Source organism: Paralichthys olivaceus, chromosome 24, assembly GCF_024713975.1.
Source record: "Paralichthys olivaceus isolate ysfri-2021 chromosome 24, ASM2471397v2, whole genome shotgun sequence".
In the NCBI taxonomy this organism is placed as follows: Eukaryota; Metazoa; Chordata; class Actinopteri; order Pleuronectiformes; family Paralichthyidae; genus Paralichthys; species Paralichthys olivaceus.
The window spans coordinates 7,825,183-7,850,986 of NC_091116.1; the positions used below are offsets into that span (position 1 = coordinate 7,825,183).

The window sequence follows — 25,804 nt, forward strand, 5'->3', positions numbered from 1 at the left end:
ATGCAGTCGTGCGGTGTGTCTCTCGCCGCCGCTGCCTGCGCTGCCGCCCGGAGTCTCGGCTCGGCTTCTTCTGGTGGTGATGAGGGAAAGAAAATGGCGGCGGGAAAAGCGAGTGAAACAGAGGAGGACTTCCCGACACTGACAGCCCCGGAGAGGGACAGTTTGGCCGGGATCGACAGGTCGGGAAAGTCGCGCCGTGCACTCACACGCGCGCTCAGTGTGAAATTAAATTGTTTTGCGCCCGTCGCATGTCGAGAATGTCCCCGATCCCTTCTGCCACTGATACTGAGCCGCCTATGTTGTCTTCTTGTTTGCAGCTCACTGTTTGGATTTCAGAAGCTTCATGAAGATGGCGCCAGAACGAAGGCCCTGTTGATGAAGGTAGCGAATCTAACTGGATGTTGTTATACAACCCGATTCCCCCTGCACTTCCTCCAGCCTTCCCCGCATGCACGGCGGTGAATTTGCTCTCTTAGCAGCGAGCCTGTGTGATCGCGAGTGGCCCTCTCGCTAAAGACACCAAGGCCAGCTAGCCCCCCCAGTTAGCCTATGAGCTAGCTCGCTAGTTAGCTCCTCTCATCCGATGATCGGCGACCCTGCACCTGCAGCTAGCCAAACTAGCCATGCCTCTCTCCTTGTAACTAGCCTGTTAGCACCCACATATCGTAATATTCTCGAGGCTACCACCCTTCCCTGTTAGCTGGCCAGCTATTCCACACAACGTATCCATGTGTGCTTGCAGTTGCACCACCAACAACACAACGTCGTCACGGTTTTGTGTAGCACACCGATCACTGCAAACACTGCACTCTAAAAGTTTTATGTCGTAGTTGGGTTGTTATGCAGCAGCTATTACACTCACACATGTCTCATTTTACACGTATGTATTCATAAAGGGCTATAACGTAGGTGGAAGTAACGCTAACGTAGCAGCCGTCTTCCTCTGTGCACCACTACAGCTTTAGCCTACGCGAGGTTAGTTACACCCTGTGTGTTGTTGCATTGCTTCATGTTGTTAAGCATTGTGTTTGTGTTGTTTTCTTGACATTGCATTGATCCACTGTACCCGAGGTCGCTCTGGAGTCGGTGTTGAACGAGTTGACAAGCGTTACAAGTAACGTTAATGGCTGGCTGCCTGTCCAAGATGGCGGGACATGGCGGAGTGACACCGATGGCAGTAGAACCAATTTGATGTGATCACGCCGCTCCTGGTCGCGTGTGTGTGTCGCTGGCGTGTTGTTTTAATGCCTCACATATGATCCCAGCCCTTTGCAAAGACGTGATCACCTCACAGATTAAGGTGGCGTCAGGATCCTTTGTTTACAGTCGTCATTTGCTTCTGCATGTGCTCCCTACGTGTTAAACACTTGTACCTGTGGTCATCGCAGAGCCGGGCTAACAAAGAGCAAAAGCCCCACTTGTGGGGGATTTATCTCGATGGTGCTCTTGACAGCTGGAGGTTTTGAGGAGGGGGATCAGCCACGGATCTGCTCGCTAGGTGGTGTGGGATACCCAGGAAGTGCTGCTCCTCATCTGGGCCTTAGCTGCACAGAAGCAGCAGAAAAGCACTGGTGTACTACACTTGCATGTTTCAACTAAACTGTGCACTTCCTAATTTCAAAGCGGAGCATGCAATTCAACATGCATTACTTCTAATTCTGTTTGCATTTGAAACAGTAGTGATGCAATGTTTTTTTTAACAAGCTTTAAAGTGTTTTCAAATGCTTTGTGTAGCAATAATGCTTAAGCGCTCACCATCCATCTTGAAACAACCCGGTTGTATGTAAAATATATGTTTTGTATCGTAGCCTGTGCAGTCCATTCTAAAAACATGCTCCTTCTTGGTGTGTTGTTGTTATCTCATGTGTTACCGAAGGCTGTGGTTGTTATGGTTGGTCATTGTCACATTTTCCTGTGATATTCCCACACGTGTGCACCTTGGTATGAGCAAATCCAGGTCTTATGGGGAAAACTTATATCTGGATTTGAAATGATGCACTTAAACCAGATCTACAACATTACATCAGTCTCAGCATGTCTGTGTTCTGTTTGTCCACCGCGCACAGTGATACCAAACCAAAACCCATCCTGTCAGTGAAAATGTTGCAGTCATCTGCACAGGGCTGACCGTAAACAAATCAAGTACGTCAGCAAATGTTGAAGGATGCACACAGGATACAGTCTTTTCTCTAACATTGCAATTTTGTAAAGGTCTTTAAGCAGTATAAGACTACAAAATGTGGTACGACTAAAACTGATATTGACAGTTGAGTAAGTAATGTGTTGTTAGATGTCAAAGTGACAAACACGGTGAATAAAACAGAGATTTAAGAGATATTAAACCCTTAGGGTTAATTTGTGGTTTAGTACCTTTTAGCACACAGATCAGGGGAGATTGGGCTTGAACCGTCAACCCTCTGGTTAGTGGACAAGCTGCTTTACCTCCTGGTAAGACTGATGCTCTACCTACTGCAAAACAGACTTCCGAGAGAAAATATGTCAGTTCCATTGCAAGTAGCAAGAAAGTAGAAAAAATCATGACAGAAAACAAAGTATGACACTTTGTGAAACTTTTTGGTTGTGAGGACTATACCTTTGGACAAATACATTAGTATTTTACTTTCTTTTTCTGTTTGTTCCCATGCCAAAAAAACAAAACGAGTCTTGCATCACACATAATGCATTTGTGAGACATTGACCCATCGGAGTGGTGAGCAATACTCTGCATGTGCAACCAGAAAATGCTAACATTTCTGTGCACTTCATGTATGCCATACGATGAGAAATGATTGGTTAATCGAAATAAGCTGTAGATAATTGGTTGCAAAAGCGTAAACACTATTTCGCTATATGATACTTGGGTTGTTATTTTGGGGTCGCAGGGGCTCAGGAGATAGAGCAGGTTGCCCACTAACTGGATGGTTGGCAGTTCAATTCCCTTCTCCTCCATTCTGCATCTGGGCAAGCTTTGTACTGAATCTGTTAATGTGATCAAATTTCTGATTTTGCCACATTCCTCATTTCAACATTTAGAGGGTTTTATGTGTTTGATGGAGTCATTTCTGCTCATCGCTCATTAGTTTTGACTGACTACCCTTGTTGTAGTGATCGCATCGCCTCACTGTTGCTCTGTGTACATGCAGATAACGTTGGGTCCGACATTGCTGACATTACTAGGTCACTTTATCATCACCAGGAACTGGATTGCAGTGATGCAAACATAGAATAACTTTGCCGAAGATAAGCTTTCAAGGTGGGTGTCCTGTGAATTTTATTATCAACGTGTGTCAGCATTGTCGATAACGTTTCTGTGATGGTTGCACAGGAAGAAGGGTCTTTAGGTTGAATGCTACGGCCTGGTTGGTGGAAGTGTGCGCGCCCTCCCTTTGTTTCCTCCAGGCTGGGAAGGCAGTGCTTAAAGACATGTAGTTAGGACTGCACATGCATTGCCCTTGACGAAAGCACTGGCTGTGCACTGTGCAGCAGCTGACCTCTGTGCTGAAATACTTAGGGGAGGTTGTTTGCAGAGGACGTGTTGTCCCGCAGGGTTAAATAAAGTTTATCTTAAATAATAATATTTGCAAACAGCCACTTAGCATTCTGGTTGACTCATAAGCATGCACACAGGGCTGAGGAGTCAAATGCATAATGTTGCTGGATGTGTCATTGTCTTTTCATTTGTACTGTTATTGAATTGGCACACACCTAGTTTGAAATCAGTCGGGGTTTACAGCTAATAGGTCTGACAGCACCATAGCACCACTTAGCATCTCCAGCCACACCACCTACTGTTGTGTGCTGTGATAATCTTGTTGTGTTTGGTCTGAGTGATTAAAAATGTTTAGATAAGTTTATATCGCCGTCTGCAAATTAAGCAGCTGATTGGTTGATATAAAAAAACATGTCACCGACTGCATCAATCCCAAAATAAAATGTCTGTATTGCAGCTCTCGGCGTTATGTCTGCAGGTTTCTTATTTATGGTATTGTAAGAATAACTCAGTGAGTTACATATGCAAATGATAAAAGTTCATCATCACAGATTCAAAAATCATATAAAATCCAATATATCTATTAAACAGTTAAGGCTGCTTGCAGATCCTGCTCATTAATTAGCAATGGCCTCCACCACACAACAAGATACTATGAAATAAAGTGTTTGGCAAAACATCTCTTAGAATAGACCTTGAAGTATTAGATTTAATTAAGGCCCTGTACTTAGACATACTGCAAATACAAAGCAGACCTCATTGATGTCAGTAGTAAAACATGTCTCTTTTACTATTTCATGGCAAAATAGATGCTTTGTGCAATTATCTTTGCAGGGTGGAATGATTCTCCCCAGCATTTTCACATTCTTGTGTAATATCTTCTCGCTAGGCCCGTTACTGTTTGACCCAGTTCCCAACTCATATTAGGTGTAGTGTAATTGCTGATAACACTGCTTGCATTGTTTGTTTTAGTTTGTGTCTGAAAGGGTGTGTCTGTTTTCATACAGAAGAAGTTTGTGACACATTGTTAACTAGACATCCTCTTTCAAGGTAGTGTAGAAATTGTTTGAACAGTGAGCTAAGGCAAGAACTACATACAGGTGCATCATGGTATATGTGAATGCATGGTTGATAAAATAATGTACACAGCGATGGTGCCTTAAAAATCATATATAACCAGATCAGTATAGGCATTCATTTGTTGTTACTGAGTGAAGGGAATATTATAACCACTCTGTTTGGCAGCCTCTAACATAAAGTCAATGTTTGACTGTTTAATATTTTCAAATCCTATCTAATGTTCTAGGTGTGTCCATGAATTTTGAGTGATATTACTTCCAATTTAGGTTATTCTTCCTCATTGACTCATTAGACTTGGAACATCGCAATTGTATCTCCTGGAAACATTACATTGGTTTTAATCAATTGAGAATTTTGACTTACTGGAGTTTTCTTCACCTCGTCAGATAATCATAATTAATTTATCCAACTTGTGTGGTGAATTTTACCTGTGGTCTCTGTGCTTTCCTTTGAGATTTGGTCTGATTCAGTAGAAAACCTCACTGTGATTTGTCTCCACGTAGATTTGTGTCCACATGCAGTCGGATACTTCATGTACATGTTGCAGGGTTTGATGAGAATAAGCATCTTTAGCTGAATGATGGTTTAGTTGCAGTTGAAGAAATAAATTTATGATAAATGTTGACAAAAATTTTTTTAATTTAACCCATTTTGCCCATGTGCAGTTCCTTTAAGATGTATCTACACATTGATGCTCCCTCAGCCCTCTTTTGAAAACCCTTTGTTCAGCACAATCACTGCTCTCTGGCACAGCAGCAAATTACAGAACGTAAACAGTGATTTCATGTAGCTGTATCTAACGTAGTCTTCAGTAATGAGATGATGCATCCTCCCAGGAATGGAGTGAATGCAATAAAAGCCTGATAGGAACTAATCACGTACGATGGATCTACATGGTGAAGAGGTAAAACAACAGTGAAACTCTTGACGCTCTCCTGTAAATCAAAAGCCACACTGTTGTTACTGAGGGACGCCGTTCAACCGTTTCTTACTCAGTCTCCCACATGGTTGCGTAATATACAAACTGCTGCCACTGAGTGTAGCGGTCTGTGATCATGAATGAGAACCGCTCTCTGCCACTTGTGTTCTTAAGAGTCATCTGTCTTCTGAGTGCAGATTCTGCCTCTTCATGTCTGAAGAGGAACAACTTGTCTCTATCATAGTTGATGTGATGGCACCACCCACGAAGGACAAACAGCCGGCCTTTGTGAGTGTGTGTGTAGAGGGGTTGAAAAAGTGGTTGATTTACCATGAAAACGACTTTTAACACTTCTGTGTAAACTTGGATGCCATTTACACATGCAGCTGCTTCTCCTTGGGTTTGAATGGCAGTATGGCTCCCGGCATTGGGAGACCAGCTGACTTATCTTTGATGCGTTCTCAGCGTGGCACCAGAGACTCCTCGTGTGCCAGGGAGGTCACTCGTGTGGGTTTGCCTTGGTAGGGGAAAGGATGTGGACAATACGACCAATTTCTTTTTCACAGCTAGGACTAGTTCTGTGGGCTCAGGCTGTCGAGAGAAATCTCATTTTCACCGCATAGCTCGAAAACTGGCAAGGTCACTGGCACCAAAAAGAGATTGAGCGGGTTTAGTACACCTTGGTGTTCTTTCTGTAAATCAATGTTCTTGGTTGATGGTTTAAAGGGAGGTAGAGTGCAGCAGGGAATCCTGCTTTGGACTATTTCAAGCCACAAAAACACAGTGCTCTTTATGCGTCTTAAACTCAGAGCTTTGTTGGAAATGTAGTGATTTGATGCTCATCATACAGCGTCACGATGGACCACTGAGACTCCCGTTTGGTCTAGCGGGTGCATCGCATGGATCGTGGGAGGAAGTGGAGTGCAGTCTATGCTTGTTACTCAACATGTGTGTGATCTTACATGAGTGATGTCTCTGCTCATTATCTGCTTTAACTGTGAGTGAATTCTCAAAGTAAGAACATAGGTTTGACACTCAAACTCTGCGTTTTAATTTTGAATATTTTACTGGCATGAAATAGGGAATGTTCCCCAGGCGTTGCATTGTAGCTGTTACTGTTCCCATGCAGTGATCAAATGTACAGAACATATTTCCCCTCAGGGTTAATGACATTGCAATAACGTTTCTGCAGTGTCAGTGGTGATAAATGATGATGCACGTCTTGGCATATGCACTCAGATTAGAAACTGGTGCATGTATGGAGACAAACAGCAGTGCAGGCGAGTGCACCACGTATAGCAGCTCTGCTTTTAGTGAAGTGGTAAACGCTGCTTTACTGCATAGATCTTGTATCGTGAATGCAGTTTACAGGCTCCAGCTGCTGTTGTGCCTCTTTTTTATCAGCACAGGAAAATCTGTAATATAAGAAGTTTAAAAATAAAAGGCCTCAAGCAGCTTTATCTGCAGCAGAGTTCATTCCAGTAAGTTGGGGCTGATATTTATCTGCTGAACAGAATTTGAGTCCACTTGGCCAGAGTTAGGAAGCTGACGTCAGCCATGCTGTGACTTTGAAAAGTTCTGTGCGACATTCCCCTTTATGATTTTCCTCCCTTGCTTTCTTCCCCACGTGCTCCTGCCTTTGCATAACAGAGGTGTGGATGTTGACATGCTTTTCTTCTCAAGTGCAATGCGTGTATGCACGTCTGACCTGTGTTGTTTGTTTCAGGCTGTCCGCTGCTACGATTCGCTCATCCTTAAGGCCGAGGGGAAAGTGGAGCCGGAGTTATTCTGCCAGCTCGGCCACTTCAACCTCCTGTTGGAGGATTATCCGAAAGGTGAGTAATTTCCTCTACAGTGGTTTGTGTAATCTACCAGTTCTCAGATGTTGTTGGTTTGACACTTTCCCTCTGTGCAACATCCACTGGTTTAGAATTGATCTCTGAGCATCGAATCTGAGATTTTAACTTTTAATTTAACTTTCATTAAAACTTGAAATGTATCATGTAGCTAATTGGCTCCATTACAGCTCCACATAAACACTGACTGCTCACAATCATTTCCTAAGTTGCCTTAATTCTCAGCCTCCCTCTCCTTTTAATTGCAGCATTATCGGCATACCAGAGGTACTACAGTTTACAGTCAGACTACTGGAAGGTAAGATGCACCTGTCTGCATGCTCAGTTTCTCATCCTTTCATTTGCACACACATATACCGTTTTTCCTCTCTCCTACACATTCATTCACTCATACACGGGAAGCATGTCTGTTCTCAATAAGTTTAGATGCCGGTGTACGGTGCGGTTTTGAGTTTCATGTCAACTCTTTTTCCTGAAAAGTGATACTTTGCAGTGAAATTGATTTCTCATTATTGGTATGAATGGCCACAATGTTCTTGTATATAAATATGTATAGCTCATGACAAATAGAGTGTGAAAGACATGATGATGTAATGAAGGTTTAATCAGCAACTTTGGGTTTAGGCAGAAGGGCCAGAAATGTACTTTATCCACAGGGAATCATGAGCGAATATAATTAAACAATAAAATATAATTTCACTGCACATTATTATTCTTTTACTATTTGGAGGTTCACTTTTGTAGATTTCTTGAACATTGTGGATCTAATCTGTTTGTTATGTTTCCTTTTTCCACGTCACTCAGAATGCTGCCTTTCTGTATGGCCTGGGAATGGTCTACTTCCACTATAATGCCTTTCAGTGGTGAGTGCCAACTTCCCTTTTTATTTCATTTGAATAAAAACCGTTCTGGAGTCAGTTGGAATTGAGGCTAGGATAATAAGAAGCTGGAATCAAATCAGTTGAGCTTTTTTTACGCAAATTGTAAAAATGAACCTGTTGCTAAACTAATAATTAAACTTCACAGAAGGCAAATAACACACGGTGGCAACTCAAGTGTTTAAGAGCGATGTGTTGTCCAGCCATACATGGTCAGTTGTTGTGTATGTGTTCCCGTGAGATGGGAAAAAAAACTGCCTGTGAGTGAAGCTGTCCTACAGTATGTTGTTTCCATGGTAACCACACAACCAGGGAGGAGGACTGGCGCTGGCTGAATCAACAATAATGTGTGTAACAAATAAATGACTAAAAATCAGTCAGCGTAAACCTCTGGACACATGATCAGTGTAAGGAGGAACATGTTCATCCATACATTTTTTCTTGTAGCATTTAGAAAATGAAGTTTTAGTTGATTCCGACGACTGAGACAAGCAAATAAAAAATGGGCTTCTCTCTGTTACTGAACATCTTTAGTATTCTGTTCAAGATGGCGCACATGCATCGTGACCTGAATGAGCACTGACTGTCTGACCAGCAGAATGTGCTGCAGCTCTGGTTGTGTGCAAACCTATTGTTTGGTTCCTCCACCACCAGAAAAAGGGATCAAATGGACCTTATTTCAACTGGAGCAGCCAAGTCCTACTGTTTGTCTTCTTGTCCTATGTATTTCTTTTAAATCCCCTCCTTCTTCCTCCTCTTCATCACTTCTTCATGCCTCCTGCAGGGCGATCAAAGCATTCCAGGAGGTGCTGTACATAGACCCAGGGTTCTCCCGGGCCAAGGAGATCCACCTTCGCCTGGGTCTCATGTTCAAAGTCAACACAGACTATGAGTCAAGCCTAAAGGTAGGTCACGCCCAACGTATCCTCATATGAGGTCCTATCAACACACATTTTTGTCTAACTAGCATTAAGAATAATACTTCTGCAAGGTATGTTCTGCAAAATAAAAGCTCTGCCTTCCTGTGTGGCAGCAAGTGGAGCCGAGCATAAATGGAACAGTGCTCCCACTGTGACGATGCCTTTGTGTGACAGTCATTGATAAATGAAGCAGAATTATGCTCTTACTGATTTCTACCCATTTTCTCTGGCAGCATTTTCAGCTGGCTTTGATTGACTCCAACCCCTGCACTTTGTCCAAAGCTGAAAGTAAGCCATATCTTTGATTTGTATGTGTATATTTATGACTTAGGATTTTAATAAAAGAAATAGAAAAATATGAATAATATGTTTTTTTTATGTATTATTCCCCTAACATGCATTACAAATACATTATATATTTATTGTGATATGACTAGAAACACATGATGCCATGCTTGATGGTGCATCTTTGGAATTAGAGTGAAAGTTGTCTGTTTTATGTCAAGCTACGAATATGATAATCATTGTGATTATTGGTGGATGTTTTTCCTTCTTTCGCTGAGCTTGCTGGACGTGAATGAGCTAGTTGCGACCAGCTGAAGTAGAAACGTGTGTATGTGCTGTTAATTGTGGACACCGGTTCTGTTTTTTCTTAAAATGCAAGGTGATCTGTTTGTTCTCACAATAGTAGATGTTTCAAGTATTTAAAGTGAGCTCAACCAACCTCATTGACTTATGTGCAGTTGCAATATTCAACTTCGGTGCCGCAACACTGACCTACGCACTCTGGAGCCTGAAATTTTAATTCCACTGGAAAGATTTTGGGGACAATTACAGCTCTGCTAGGAACAGGACTGTACGATGGGGACACGAGGCAAGGAGCGCTGCACAGTTCAACAATGAATCAACCTCGGAAAAGCCAAAGCTACAGACCTTACGTTATTATGAGTGTGTAAAAGAACCTTTTTGGTTCATTATGAAACCGTGGCGGGACAAATTATAGTATGGCGGGCTGCCACAGTCTGAGTAATTAATTGAAAACACTGATGACATGGTAGATCCCTTTGCTTCACACTTACTTTTATTGACTTTTCTTCTGCTTTTAATTGAATTAAACCACATTCTTGCACACAATTTTAATAAGGACCCTGTGGATCCCATCAGGGCTGTGTGCTCTCACCACATTTATTTGTTTTGTACACAAGTGAACTCCAGAGTAATCATTTTAAAATTGCTGTGCGATCGTGAGTCTTGTAATTTGATGCGACTACAGAAGCTGGAAGTAAAAATGCAGAGTAACAGTTTTTAATGTTTGATTGAGTTTTTGTATGGTTTTTCTATGAAGTTTGGGTCAGGCCGTGTGGTAAGATTACTGCTGCTGTCCTGAATGACCTTCAGAGGACTGTTATAAAGCATTGTTTACATGTTGAGTTGCAGATTCGTCCATCAGGGTGGAGGTTTAGTCGCCACAAAGGTAGAAATATATGCAGTCATTTTTTAGACAAACTTAAATTGCTTGATGATTCATGGCAACAGTGTAGGAGATATGGATCTTGTGCTCTTTGTATTTGTTGAATTACTCTATATGTCTTTTAATCGCATCTTATTCTTCGAACTGTGTGCCTGAAAAAAACAAAATGGAATTAAATCACATAACATTGGTCCTGCGCTTGAGATTATGTCCAGCTGCCGTGTTTCAGTCTGGTATTATTTGATATGCCAGCGCCTTCTCATCTCTCCCACCACGGTACCTGTTACCTTGGCGACAGCAATATCCATTTTTTTTGCCCAGCCTCTTGCTGTTGCCTCACTGTGCCCCCCCTCCTCATTCCTGTTCTCTCTAACACACACACACACTTAGGAAGAGCAGCCCCTGTCTTTCTTCTCCCCCCTCTCTCTCCCTCCTCTCCCTCTCTCTCTCTCTCTCTCTCTCCCTCTCTCTCCCTCTCTCTCTCTCTCCCTCTCTCCCTCTCTCTCCATCTGCTGAGAGTCACTCAAGCAGCTTAGATCAGACACTGCAGCGCTCCAGACAAAGGAAGGTGCTGCCAGGAGCACAGCTACCTCTATCTGGTCTGTTACACTTAATGTGGACAGGGAAACCTCAGGCAGCATTACTTTACAAAGACTTGGGGTGGGAAACCTTTTGTAAAAGCTAAATTACCTCTAACTAACATGTTTCCACTTCTTGTCTTTCACAGTCCAGTTCCACATTGCTCATTTGTATGAGATTCAGGTAAGTGCTTGCTCTTTTCTTTAACCTTCCCTCAGTTTGCTCCCAAGGACACAAGTCATTTGTGTTATTTCTGTCACTTGTAATTGTGAGCGTGAAGTGCTGCATGCTGATTTAATGTCCAGCGCTGAGCTTGTACCTTTTATCCCCACCACCAGTCTTAAATCACAGGGTCCACCAATGCTGGGGATAGCCTTGTTTTTTTTGTATCTCGAACCAGGTGCTGACAAATTGAGGAGGGAGCAGGGTGCTTGCATGAGTGGGTGGTATGCGGGAGGGGATAGGAGATTACTCTCAGCCGATCGACGGGGTTGCCACGGAAACAAGAAAAGTCTGTCTCCCCCCTCTTTTGTATGCTGGTGGTCGCTCTCGCTTTATTCCGGTTTCAGTGGAGAGGTACAGTAGCGCTCAGCAGCTTTGGGAGTAGTGGCGCTTCACGACTCGCGGTTGTTGTTTTAAAATCAAAACACAACACTGCACTCGAAGTCTCAGTCTCACGGAGCCACTGAGCAGCAAATATTTAGATGCAAAACTGCATTTGGAGGAGTAGGGATGGCTTGAATTTGTGATGGTATAAACAACTTTACCCTTTTCTAATTTTTGTGTTTTCTCCCCTCTTTCCCCCCCTCGCCACCTTCTCCTACTCCTTTTCTGTTTAACATGCCCTCTACCAACCCCTTTCTATTCCCCACATCCAGAAGAGATACCGGGCTGCCAAGGAGGCCTATGAGAGCCTCCTGCAAACGGAGGATCTTCCTGCACAGGTGAAGGCCACTACCCTGCAGCAGCTTGGTAAGTCGGCGGTAGTTTGGCAAACACAATTGCTCGGTGTTAAGTTTGTGTAGATAGTGAAAGCAGCGTTTATGCAGATTCTTTTGGGAAACTTTATTTACTTGTGAAACTTGTGTTTGTTGGTGCTATGTGTTATTTAGTTATTTAGGTTTTCTTTGCAGATGAGTCAGAAATTCTTTGTTGAAATCTTCGGAGATTAAGCCCAACATCGAGACACGTTTTGGATTTAAGTGTTGAAAATTCCTCTTTATCTTAAAGAGACTGCTTAATTTGACATCTTCTAGGCTGGATGCATCACACAGTTGAACAGCTCGGGGACAGAGCCAGCAGGGACAGCTATGCCATCCAGTGTCTGCAGAAATCTTTGGAGGCCGACCCCAACTCTGGACAGTCCTGGTACTTCCTTGGCAGGTACGTTGCAAAAACATTATTTGGTTAATATTCAACCTTTTTTTTTTCCTTCATTTATCTGAAAGAAATTTGATGTATTATCTCAAATATTGGAGTATTTGTCTGTTCACATCCCACTTGATGTGCTTGTTTTATTTGTAAAATATACACAGGAAGTCAAGTCTGATGCTTAACAAATAACAACTATGTATCCTCACATCTACATTTCATGTGATGAATAGTTTCCCATGTCTGTAGCACGACCCTGACAGCCCGTGTCTCCTGCAGGTGCTACTCTAGTATTGGGAAGGTCCAGGACGCCTTCATCTCCTATCGGCAATCCATAGACAAAACAGAGGCCAGTGCAGATACCTGGTGCTCTATAGGGTAAGCATCATTTAGGCTGGAGTTGGTCCCTATTGTCAACTGAATGGATATTTTGGAATGACCTAAATCCTCATATGTTTCTTCTCAGGGTGTTGTACCAGCAGCAGAACCAGCCCATGGACGCCCTCCAGGCCTACATCTGCGCCGTGCAACTGGACCACAGCCACGCCGCCGCCTGGATGGACCTGGGCACGCTGTACGAGTCCTGCAACCAGCCGCACGACGCCATCAAGTGCTACATCAACGCCACACGCAGCAAGGGCTGCACCAACACCACCGCGCTCACCCATCGCATCAAATGCCTGCAGGTGGGTGGAGAGAGGGATTTCAATCAGGAGGCGGCTGTTTGGATGCAGCTGCAGCCTGATAATCCCAAATATGAAGCTGAGATGCACTTGTCTCCCAATAACAGACTTTTACAGGTGAGCCACCTGCAAAATGTGGCTGAAATAGATGCAAAGTGACTGAAATGACTGTCGTCACTTTGCTCTCTACACAAACTGCCAGCGTAAATATCTTTAATTGAAAGTAGCGACGTTGATTTTTCTGGCCTAAGGCAGTAAAACAGGTTTTCTATAATATTTTTTATACTCACTTATTTAATGTGGAAGTGTCAAGAGATGAGCATCAGTGTTTTTTACCGCTGCTCCGCTTGGTGGTAACTGATGCATCCGGCTGTATCATTCATTTCAGCTGCTGGCTGCCGTTAGTTCGTTCACCGTGCTCGTTCACCGTGCTCTTAACAGAACTCAGTTCGGTGCACATACAAGTAAAGCATCAGAACTGTATTAGGCTTTATTTAGCAGGTGCAGATCTATTGATCGATTGAAAAATACCTCAATCAGTTTGGGACATCCCTTGTTCTTCTCCCGCTAAATCACTTTGGGATTTCTTATGTAGACGATAATGCCACAAATGCAGATAGAAAAGAGGACTTACCGCTGACTAATAACATAACTGTCGTAAACGTGACATAAAGCAGGCGCTGGCTTCCTCCGCTTCCTTTCCTGATCCTTCTTAAACCCAAAAACTCCACTTCCACCAGCATAGGGAGGAAAGAATGTCGTGTCTACAGAGGTTTTCCTGTGCACAGCCACCATCGCACCGTGCTGCCTTTCTGCTGTTCTTTGTTAACATCCCCATCAGGCCACAACTGTGCTGAATGAGTCCATAGCTTATGGAATTTCCCAGGGAGTTGAAATTTAAATGATTTCATGGCTCAAAATCCAGGATGTTTTTTTCCCCCTGGGCTTTATTACCTCACATTTTTAACTTAACCTCAACTGTCAAGTCTTCTGTTGCCCTCTTGGAGAATAATAGTAGTAATTTATTTATCAGATTAGCAACCGGGGCTCAAACAATCCCCATACTTCATGTGTTGATTTACTCATCTCTATTTTTGTCCCAACTGTCATTTTTCCTTTACATATGCATGAGGGAATGTTGCATTTCCACCAGTTATTACGTTAGCACAAGCTCGTGGCATTAAGACAAGCGCAGCTGCTTGTTTTAATGGACGTCTTACTGTGTTTGGGATTTACTTGTTGCTGAATGTCATCCAAGTTAGCAATACCTCCTTGTGTGGTTGATACTGTACATGACACAGGTGTAATCAGCCAGCCAGGACACAAGTTAACACATCACAACCTCACTTGTGTTGTAACCTCTACCTATTTACCATTGCTGATCATTTCCTTGTTTTGAGGTCATCGTTTCTTTTTTTTAAAGAAAAGCCTTGTGTTTTATTATTTTTTTTTGTTTTTTCACGTCGTTCTCCATTCCCCTAGGCTCAGTTGAGTAACCCCCAGCTCAGTAGCCTACAGGGTAAAAGTAAAATGCTCCCTCTTATTGAGGAGGCATGGAGTCTGCCAATCCCAGCCGAGCTAACCTCCAGGCAGGGAGGCCTGAGCAGTGCACCACAGCAGGTGAGAGACCAGATAGAGCAACTTACACCCCTCCTCCAACCCTCCCTCACCCAACCCCTTCCTCTCCCATCCCTCCCTTCCTCCTCCCTTTGAGTGCACACTCGAGACACATAATCGTAATGTACACACAGACATACCTGCAGGTCAAACACAAGAGCATGCACTGTTGCACATACGCACGGGTAACACTTGAGCGCAACGCCACCTCCCACACAGAGAAAACAGCCCACGCTGCAACATGAACGTTGACCTCCTTGCAACACTGTAAGCACTCAGTTTCTGTTTCAATTGGCGACCGCAATTCGTCCGTGGCAGCTTTAATGCGTCCCTATTGAAACGCGGAGGCGTGTCCGGCCAAGTGTTACCCCCCCCTGCACCCCCCCTCTTTTCCCCAGCGCACCATGCTCGGCTTCACCCATCACGCTCAAATAAAAAAAAAATAAAAAAATTCAAAGCACTTATGCAGGTTTCTCTCCCACCCCCCACATTTAATTTCTCCTTCAATCAATCCTGCTTTTAATCCAATGTGGTATATTCAGGATTACACCCCCTGCAGTTCACAGATAAATCCCACTTTTAGGAGGCAAACTTGTTCAACCTGGGCCGCACTGTTTTGCTCTTAATCTGCTTTGGTGCGGACCAGGACAAAATTGCCTTTGTGAAGAGATTAAAGTGCTTTAATTCAAAGTCAAGTGGCTGTGTTTCTAATTCTCAGTGACGTTTTGGGCCCGTTCTTTTTTTGGCTTTTTACCCATGCCCCGGTGTGATTGGTGAGGTCGTGCTGGCGTAGCGTTGGCCCAGGCTTCCCACTGGCTCTGTCCCATCTTCCTCCCCTCCGTCCTCTTCAGTAGTTGACCTTAGATGTCCTGCAGCTGCTCACAACGCCCCTCAGCAACGCCCCCTAGTGTCCCCCCCCATCATCACTTCATTCATCCACGCTCATCATACAGTAGATGCGAGTGGTTCTGTTGTGTCCCATGTTTGTGTGCGTGATCATTGTTGTGCTATTGACCCGTGGGCATTGGAATATGTTGATTTTTAGCAGCTTTGACTTGGTGAGAGTCAATTCACTGTGAGACCTATTCCAGTGTGAATGGAGCTGAGAAGTTAACAGATGGATGGATTTAAAATGGTCCAGATGTGACAGATGTGAATGTTGTATATTACATTTAAGAAATCTTACTCAATCGATTATTGATTTTGTTTTTATAATGCAAGAAATATTTTTCATGCAAGACATTCTTGTACCAAAAAAGAGAAAATAAGAAATATTTTGGGAAACTACATTTCTGATCAGTCACATCTGGCTCATAGGCTCCCTCAGAGGTCACGGTAAGGCTCTGCAGTGTGTGAAACGTGTTGTAATCCTTGGTTTTAAAAGTCGAGTTCTGCTCAAACTGCTGCAATTCCCTTCACACTCTGAAAATGAAAAGCACTGAATTTCTGTGAAGAATCATAGCGAGTCACTGTGACGACTGTGAGCGCTGCGGGTGTTGATGAGAAGCGCTAGTGGTACATTTCCACCAGCATTCCTCTTAACAGGAGAAATCCCCCCGGGCTGTCGCTGCCCTATGAAGCAACACCTTCAGATCCACAGGAATGTTTGGCTCGACATGTCCTGCTTATTTGTTTATGCGCCAGCATCCAATGACAATATTGCTCTCCTTTTTTTCCTCTCTTCCTTTTTCTCCATCCCCTGCTTTATTTGCACCTCTTCCTCCCTTTTGCCGCTTTACGCCTCGGTAAATAAACAACGCATTATTGCTTTTTATTCCCTCCCCCATCCTCCCTGCATTTTATATTCCACACCCAATTTCCTTTTCCTCTATTCCATCTATCCTCCTGTTTTCTGTGGCCTTTATGTCCTCCTTTTGTTTCCCATTTTGCCTGCGCCTCCGCCACCCCTTTCCCTATAGGCTTGTAAGCCCAATCACAGTGCAGAGGGAGGGGGCTCGGGTCAGTCTCTGCCCCCTCACTTGGGCTCGCTGGGCCAAGCAGAGGACCAGTCCTGCCCAGCCAAGAGGAAGAGAGCCTCCAGCCCAACTAAGGTAAATCTATTGGTAACTCTCATAATATGCAGAGTTAAACCCATGCATTTTAAAGCCTGTTTCCTTAATTTAACCTAAAATGTCTTTTTATCTCCAGGGTGAATTATGGGCCAGTAATCCAGCACAGCCAGTTCCCAGCTGGTACCTCTCCCCACAGAAATTACAGGTTGGCAACTTAGTATTTTATATAATTGTTTTTAAAGTCGTCTTAGCTGAGGCTGCATCCATTTTCCACTCTCGCATGAGCTAATGGGGGGGTTTGTCCCCGTCTGTCCTTCAGGTGCTGGAACAGTTGCGGAGTAACCGCGCCAGCTTGAAGCCACCGCAGCTTCAAATGTTGGAGCAGCTGGAGGCTCAGTTCGCCATGATGCAGCAGCACCAGCACCAGGTAAAAAAACTACGTGCACGCACATCAGACTTGAGTCAAAGACCAAATAACCTATACGAGCTTTATCTTATACATCTTTTACATCATACGCATAAGTAGCTTGTGCCTTGTTTGTACATGATGCACACATGTACCCATGATGGGAAGAAAAAAAATTCTGTTTAAAACGTCAAAAATGTAACATACAGAACATGTATGCATAAAGATCTACGCCTGTCTATGCCTATCACATGTGACTCAGTCTGCTCACATCCTGGCATGTGTGGTCACATAATACAACACATGTTGACCGGTGACTCATCAGGTGTGTTTTTCCGATCTGAGCTCACCCTTCGGGTTCTTCAGCCAGTTTTACTCAAATATAATAAATAACCTCCAGGTAAGATATTGATTTTAAGCTTTACTTGGATTTTGTGTTTTCTTTAGCAGATGAGACAGAACGCCTCAGGAGGTCAGGTGCGTCCCTCTCTCCCCAACGGCCCCACCTCCAACTCCCTCCCCTCCAACTCCCTCCCCTCCCCAAACCCCAGCCTCCACCCCGCCAGGCCCCACCTGGGACTCCACCGGCCCCTGTGCCCGCCGCAGCTGCTGGCCAACGGGCCCATGGGCCCCGGGACGCAAGGACCCTCGGACTCCCTCCCCGTGGGCGACAACAGTAAGAGTAGTAACAGTAGTAGTAATAATCAGCCAGGGCCGACGGACACAGGGCCCAACGGAGACGTGCCTTACCTGCAACCTGCCGGCAGCGGCGACCCAACACTGCTACCTCACACCTGCACAAGCACGCAAACACAGGACGTTGCGCCGCACCAGGCCCTGCACCTAAACACCTCTCAGGTGAGACGTCGTCACAACATCCTCATTCTCTGGAAAAGAGGGTGGAGTCCACAACTCTTACTTTACGCTCCTGGTTATAAAAATCATTCGTTTAAACGTCAGATTATTGTAAATATGTTTGCAGCTTTATTAAAGACCCTCAGTGCTTTGTTTTAACTGCCAATCTGAATAGTTGCTGTCTTCTTCCTTCAGGGGCTTCAGAGAGGGTCTATTCCACATGCGATGGGCTCCAACAGTGACGGGGCCCCCTCTCACTCGCAGACCCCCAACTCCACTGCCCCTGTGCACCCCAACAATCAGGTTGGACATTCCACTAACGCCCCATCGCCACAGCAGCAGCCTCACAACCACCTCCCATCCCCTCCCTCCCTCCCGCACTCCTCTACCTCAGGTGGAGCAGCACCCGGTGCGTCCGCTACCAAAGATAGCAACACCACAGCCGCCCTTGCCACAGCGGCCGCATCCCTTGGCAACGGGGGCACGGAGGGCAAGACGCCATCACCGCTGCCGTCGGCTGATGGCAAAAAGGCACAGGCAGATGGCCTCGGCAATCATGTCCACTCGGGGGATGGCGGCAAGATGGCAGAAGGTGGCGAGAAGCCGAGCCTTAGCGCAGACAATCTTAGACTTTCTGCCCTGCTGGCGGGGGGGAAGGGGCCTGATGTGGGCGAGGGACCGTCAGAAGGGACTGTATCCACAGCATCCGCCACGCCCGAGACCCACAAGAAAGTCAACAACATCCACCCGGCCGTCCTGCCCTCAACCCCCCACGCGCAGGGCAGCTCGGCCGCCTCCTCGCCCATCTCCGCCATGTCCACGGCCACGCCCTCACCCAAATCCTCAGAACACACCCAAACTGGGGTCCACAGTCCTGCCACCGCATCCGCCACTGTCACCACCGCCACATCTTCTGCACCGGCCGTGAATGGTAACGGCAAAGGGGGCATCTCTGAGGACTCCCAGAGCCCGCAGAAGGCCGAGCCGCCTGCCATCACGGGTCTTAAAGCTACGCCCCCACATGGACACAGCTCGTCATCGTCATCTTCAGTCTCCATCTACCCCAGCTCCACAGACGTGCTTAAGGCCTGCAGGTGAGACTGCACTGCCTCGTGTTATTTCTACTATTCAGCTTCCTGCAGATGCTGCCTCATGCTCTAGCTTGAAGATAATACCAAAAGGAATTCAGCCTTGGTTGATATGTTTCTTGCAAGTTTTCCAAAATGATATAGACATAAAGTTGAGTGTGACACCTTATTGTATTTACAGTCGGTGCAAATGAGGACATGCAGCAGTTGAACTGTGTGTTTTTTACTTTTGAAGATATCTCCTCCCAGTGGATTAGCAGTGTAACTGCAGGAACTGAGGAAAATGTTATGTAACTGTAAACAACACTGAAGGCGACTGGGCAGTCTTGTTGCCATGCAGATATTAGTCCGAACAGACTTGAATGGTTTCCTCCATTTGGTTGCAGTTTTAAATTTGATAATTTACAAGGTATTTAAATACATGAGATGTGAGGTATGAGACTATTGAGACAAGTCTAAGGGTGAATGACATATTTTACAGGAACCTGGGGAAGAACGGTCTCTCCAACAGCAGCATCCTCCTTGATAAGTGCCCCCCGCCCCGGCTACCCCCGCCACCCTCGCCAGTCCTGCCCAAAGACAAGCTCAACCCCCCCACACCCAGCATCTATGTAAGTACGACTCAGGGGCAGACGCCAGCAGTTTTAAGATGCATGAAACATTATCTGTATGGATTTTAACTTTCCTGTTTTCTGCCCGACCAGCTGGAGAACAAGAGGGATGCTTTCTTCCCCCCTCTGCACCAGTTCTGCACAAACCCCTCCAACCCCGTCACTGTCATCAGAGGACTAGCTGGAGCTCTCAAACTGGGTAAATTCTTTGTTTATAATATGTTATGCTGCATTGCATATTTTTTCATTAAATTAAGTTTATAAAGCCGTCTCTGCCATTTCTCTGCAGACCTAGGTCTGTTCTCCACAAAGACGCTGGTGGAGGCCAACCCCGAGCACCTGGTGGAGGTCTGGACTCAGCTCTCACAGCCTGCCGACGAGAACTGGGACCCGGCCGGCACCAAGAAAATGTGGCGCTGCGAAAGCGCCCGCGCCCACACCACTATCGCCAAATACGCCCAGTATCAGGCTGCTTCCTTCCAGGAATCCCTGCGGGTCAGTTATGTTTTGAACTGCGCCCCCTGGAGTCCACTTAAAAGAAACATATTTAGGATCAGATCAGAGAGACAGAAGGAGATCTGATGATACTTTCTTGTTTGTTTTCAGGAGGAGAATGAGAAAAAGGCATTGAAAGAGCCCTCGGACGCAGAGCCAGCATCAGCAGAGAGGTACGTGATGTTTGGATTTTTTGTTTTCTCCTTCAGAAAGCTCCAGACTTTTAAATATTTTATTTGCGCCAGTATTTACTTTGGTTTGGCTTGGCTGAATTGTTTGAGGGATGGTTTTAAAAGCAAAACAATATCCAGCATGTGAGCCACCACCCAAGAAATTATAGTTCAGACGCTATGTCATATTGTTTGGCACCTTTTCGCTGACCAACTTCTGCTACGTCCCCCTTTCTTGAGTGTAACATTGGAAAATGGTGACCAATGGCTAATTTTATATCCATGTGTATCACCAGTGTTGCTCGCAAGAGAAGAGGACCCTTAAAGCACATCAAGTTTGGAACCAACATCGATGTGTCGGACGAAAGGAAGTGAGTGTGGATTTCCTCCTGCTCTTGACACTGATTATTTCTGATCAAAAGCCGGTGACTTCATAATCTCCTCATCTTCATTCTCTACCAGGTGGAAACAGCAGCTCCAGGAGCTCAGCAAACTCCCGGCCTTCGCTCGAGTCGTATCAGCCGGTAACCTGCTGAGCCACGTGGGTCACACCATCCTGGGTATGAACACGGTTCAGCTCTACATGAAGGTCCCCGGGAGCAGGATAGCAGGTCAGTGCTTATTTCTGTGGCGGGTTATTGCTTCAGTCAGTTTTGATGTGTAGGTTTGCTCAGTGAGGATTTTCCGCTTTTGTCTCTCCAGGTCACCAGGAGCACAACAACTTCTGTGCCGTCAACATCAACATCGGACCAGGAGACTGTGAGTGGTTCGCTGTGCCCGAGCCTTACTGGGGAGTGATGAGCAACTTCTGTGAAAAGTAAGATGATCTTCTCTCCTTTCTCCTTTCTCCTCTTTCTTTCATGCATCCATCACAATTCTCTCTCTCCCCCTCACCTCCAGGAACAACATCAACTTCCTGATGGGCTCGTGGTGGCCCAACCTGGAGGACCTGTACGAGGCCGACGTGCCTGTTTACCGGTTCATCCAGCGGCCGGGCGACCTGGTGTGGCTCAACACTGGCACCGTGCACTGGGTGCAGGCCATTGGCTGGTGCAACAACATTGCATGGAATGTGGGACCTCTCACGGGTACGGGCATTGAATCATGGGATATTGGTTAACGTTGCAGATACAGTACACTGAGACAATCTTTTAGGATTTGAAGACAAGTAAAACAACATCTGGTAATGCAGCAGTGGGAAAGTTTCTATATTTACTCTTTAATCAGGAGGTACTGTATATCTCATGTGACCTTTCCTGTGATATTTAAAATGTTATTTTTGCTAATTATTTGACCTTTTGAAAAAGGTCAAATAAGGTTTCCATATTACTCGGTGCATCCCAGCTTTTGGTCTTAACATCGACCTCGGATACGTTTTAAATCTTAATCTTTATCTGCAATTTCAGCTCACCAGTACAAGCTGGCGGTGGAGCGTTACGAGTGGAACAAGCTCCAGAGCGTCAAGTCGATGGTTCCCATGGTGCACCTCTCCTGGAACATGGCTCGCAACATCAAAGTGTCTGACCACAAGCTGTTTGAGATGATCAAGTGAGTCACAGAATCCGTCACATTTAGCACTTTGAGATTGTTTGAATTAGACGTCTTTTTAAATGATGTGTTCTTGTGGCAGGTACTGCTTGCTGCGGACATTGAAGCAGTGCCAGAGTGTGAAGGAAGCCTTGGTGTCAGCGGGCAAGGAGACCGTACTGAAGCCGAGGACCAGGGACGAACCGGCTCACTACTGCACCATCTGCGAGGTCAGTGGAGCGCACTGGGAACATTTTGGCGCCATGGCATGCGAATTCAAACAGGATCTCACATCGCTCAAAACTCGTTTTCTGATTGTCTCGACATGTGCTTGCTCCCGCTCACATCCTGAATAACACAATGACAGTTTGCTTGCTTCAGTGTCGTGCACCGAAGACCGACTTCATTTCAGCCCACTAACATCTAATGCTAATGGTTGATGGATGATTTGAGTGCAGGGCTCTCGGCTGTCGAGCAGAAACATCTCAGTTTAACATCTGCTGTTATTGTGTCGTAGCAATCGTTCCATTACTCACTGTCTGTGCAGCAGCTCCAGGATCAGTCTGTTCATGACATCATCGCTGCAGTCTGTGCCTGCAGTTCATCCTCACGCAGAGCTCTAGAGCAAAAGTGTGTTTTTAAATAAATAAAGCATGTGCGTACTTCACAGGTGGAGGTGTTCGACCTGCTGTTTGTGCGCCGCGAGCTCCTCTCCAAGAAGCAGCATGTGGTCCACTGCCAGGACTGCGCCAGGAAGGGCAGCGCAACACTGGACGACTTTGTGGTGCTGGAGCAGCACAGGATGGAGGACCTGATGCAGGTCTACGACCAGTTCACATTAGTAAGTCGCTCGGCAGAGTGAAGGAGAGCTGGACTTCTCTCAGAGTACTGGACCCAGTACGGATTTATCTGACACAAACTTTTTTCAGTGCCGATGGTTGAAAGGTTCTCATTTCAGTCCCATTCCTTTAAATTTAGAGGTAGAAATTTAAGCCCGACCAATATATAGTTTATGTTTGCTGATATGGAAACTTTTATTTTACACAAAAGATTTGCATTAATGTTTCCATTCATGGAAAAAAAAAATTCTTATTTCAGGTTGGTTTTATTTGTGTTTTCTTTGGATTTATAGTTATTTATAATAAAGTTTATGGTTAAACTGGAAAATATCAAACCTACTTCTAAGGAATCATTGCCAATTTTTTTATATATTTACTTTGGCTGATATATTGGCATCAATCATTTAGTTTTTCTCCCTAATATCAGTAACTCATCGCCATTGGTCGGACTTGTATTTTATGGCCCACGGTTTCCTTTATATGCTCATAGGTTACACCCCAAACAAAGAGTCAGGGATGTTTATATATAATAAAAAAGTTTGTTAGGTGACTGGAGAGTGGTTTATATTCAATTTAATTACAAGAAATAGTTTAAAGCAGTGTTTGTTACTTTATTGAATATTAAGCAGCCACTGACAGTAGTTTTTATACATATAAAGCCAAATATATCTGCAGTAAAACTTTACATAGTTCTTTTTTTGTGGTATTTGACCTGATGACCCCAGAGGCCTGTGATGCATTCAATGACTAATTCTCGTATCATTTTCCCGCCCAGGCCCCTCCTCTTCATTCATCTTCATCTTGACATTAGGCGACGCCTCTTTCTTCTTCTGCTGCGGAGCCGTGATGCCCATGCACCGGAACTTGTATTAAATAAATAAACAAATAAAAAAAATGGAACATAACAAACATCTTCATACACGGACCATTTCTGATATTCAGGAAAGCCAAGGCCGTCTCCCCCGCCCTCTCCACCGCCCTTCTCATATGGCTGGTCTCCATAGCGACGGCTGGAGGCTGAGTGTGTCTGTCTATGCAACCTGTTTTTTGAAGTGCTTGGGCCCGGCCCTTCCAGAGGGGGGCGCCGCCAAGCTCGCTAAACAGGACTTGTCTCCCCCTCCCCGCCTGCCCCCTCTAATGACAATGGTTCTGCCCTGTTTTACTGGAGGACTTAATCAAAAATGGTTGGGAACAGGGGGTTCGGGATTCTTTAAGGCGTGATAAAAATGTTTTGTAGATACTTGTTCACTGACACAACTGGCAACACCACCCATAAAAGACTACTGACTTGACAACCTTTCTCCCTCCTTCCCTTTCTCTCTTTTTCTATTCTGGTAACAGGATGATATGTTGGATTTGATTTATAGATTTCCCCTGAATTCTCTTTGGTTTTTCCCTCTAAGGAGCACTAGCCTAACTGCTCTTTTTCTATGGTATAGATGGTAATTCAAAGACTCTTTGGACAGCAAAATCTCCCCAAAAACATTTGTAATGTGAAGAGTTTAGGTGATTTCTTTGTTTTCTTTCTTTCTTTTTTATTTTTTTTATACAGCTTTTATGTTTTATCTTTGTCTTGTTCTTTTCAAAACTACGGCGTTTTGTTGGTTTCTTAGGTAAAAAAAAAAGGAAATAACTAGAAAAAAAACTTACTAGCCAAGTCACAAAGAAAATGGGTTGCACATAGACTTATGGAATAAAGTTTAATTTGTGATTTTTTTTGTTTTGTTGTTTCTAATCTTGATGTAAATTTACACTATTTATAAATACATATTTATTGCTTGGAAAAAAAATTTGTCGATGGAATGCTGTTATTTTTTCCCAGAGTACCTGCCATTAAATTTGAAGGAGTTTTGTCATTTTAACACAACTCCTCTTACATTTTCTATATATAAATAAAATTGCTTAGCAAGCATTGTACAGAAACGGACATTTAAAATTGTTTTATTGTTTGAAGAATGTTTTATGATGAGTCAATAAACACAAAGTTGTCAAATTATCCATTTTCATTGCTTCAATGTCGTCATTCACACCACAGACTACTTTTAGTTATTTAGAATAATACAAGTGGAAAATGCGTGTGAGTACAGGCCTGAAACCCAGCAGACAATGTAGCTGTAGACTGACACACAGAATCCTACACTGTATGCCAGGTTCAGGACTTATACAGTTTCTCTTCATTTTCACTTTTATTTAAAAAAATCCTGACGTACTCCTAACGACATTTTTTTACACTGTTGAAGAACATTTTCTACAATGCAGATCACATTCAATCATTCAATCGTGCAACAACCCCATGTGTCGTCACTGCGTATCCAGAGTGACGTGGCTGCCAGCAGAGACCCAGTAGCCAGATGTAGCTGCTGCCAGCCCCACAGGATCTACACTGACTACTGAGCAACCGCTGGGCGCCCCCACATCTCTGCAGCACCACCCAGAGCCAGAATGGCCACCTGATGTTCACGCGCTGCTGCCAAGACGGGAAATGATGAACAGGGGAAAACAACCCCAAGCCGAGAGGACGAGACAAACAAGCAGGTTTCCTGGGGTTGGAGGTGCGGAAAACAAACTTTCTAAAGAAAGTCCTTAAATAATGATTAGAAGAAGATTAGACAACTTTTGAAACTGGCTTTACCTATCTAACTTTACCCATAAATATTTTTACAATTTCCCTGCCGTTGTAACATGGGAAAAGGTTGTTTGACTATTTTCAGTTTTCTAGTATCATGCATGTTTCTGCCATTGACCGTAAACAAAGATGGACTACATGACTGCTCCCCAAAAGTGAAGCCAAAACATCTTAATTGCCGACTACTGCTGGCAGGCTGCAATATAGTTCACAATCCCCACCTCCTCCATTTTAGTGGATGGGACATGGATGAAAACCAAAAATGTCAAATTAAATATCAAATTTGAAGTTTGATCTCACTGATGTATGTT

The 25,804-nt window shown here is 44.5% G+C and overlaps 1 protein-coding gene across 4 annotated transcripts; it reads left to right on the forward strand.

Moving 5' to 3' along the window:
• Positions 1-24,863, forward strand: LOC109644830 (lysine (K)-specific demethylase 6A). Of its 4 annotated transcripts, none has more exons than XM_069520616.1 (30): positions 1-179; positions 318-381; positions 7,216-7,324; positions 7,594-7,643; positions 8,150-8,208; positions 9,008-9,128; positions 9,377-9,431; positions 11,342-11,376; positions 12,072-12,165; positions 12,450-12,576; positions 12,844-12,942; positions 13,031-13,250; positions 14,730-14,867; positions 16,784-16,915; positions 17,013-17,081; positions 17,196-17,303; positions 17,730-18,140; positions 18,333-19,231; positions 19,707-19,836; positions 19,930-20,035; positions 20,126-20,331; positions 20,443-20,504; positions 20,798-20,872; positions 20,964-21,112; positions 21,204-21,318; positions 21,402-21,589; positions 21,908-22,049; positions 22,132-22,258; positions 22,699-22,869; positions 23,643-24,863. In XM_069520616.1, the coding sequence occupies exons 1-30, from the start codon at positions 1-3 to the stop codon at positions 23,670-23,672; spliced, it is 4,470 nt and encodes a 1,489-aa protein (XP_069376717.1). In that variant the 3' UTR covers positions 23,673-24,863. The 4 variants fall into 4 exon arrangements, with proteins under 4 accessions (XP_069376717.1, XP_069376718.1, XP_069376719.1 ...); XM_069520617.1 differs by having other exon boundaries at positions 17,733-18,140; XM_069520618.1 differs by lacking the exon at positions 14,730-14,867.
• Positions 24,864-25,804: the final 941 nt, after the last annotated feature.

What these genes read in the sequence shown, in the direction of transcription:
- LOC109644830 (XM_069520616.1), top strand. Translation starts at nt 1, where the DNA reads ATGCAGTCGTGCGGTGTGTCTCTCGCCGCCGCTGCCTGCGCTGCCGCC. An exon ending in TCTCCCCACAGAAATTACAG is followed by an intron (nt 17,082 to 17,195) that starts GTTGGCAACTTA and finishes TCTGTCCTTCAG; the next exon opens with GTGCTGGAACAGTTGCGGAG. An exon ending in TGCACCTAAACACCTCTCAG is followed by an intron (nt 18,141 to 18,332) that starts GTGAGACGTCGT and finishes TTCTTCCTTCAG; the next exon opens with GGGCTTCAGAGAGGGTCTAT.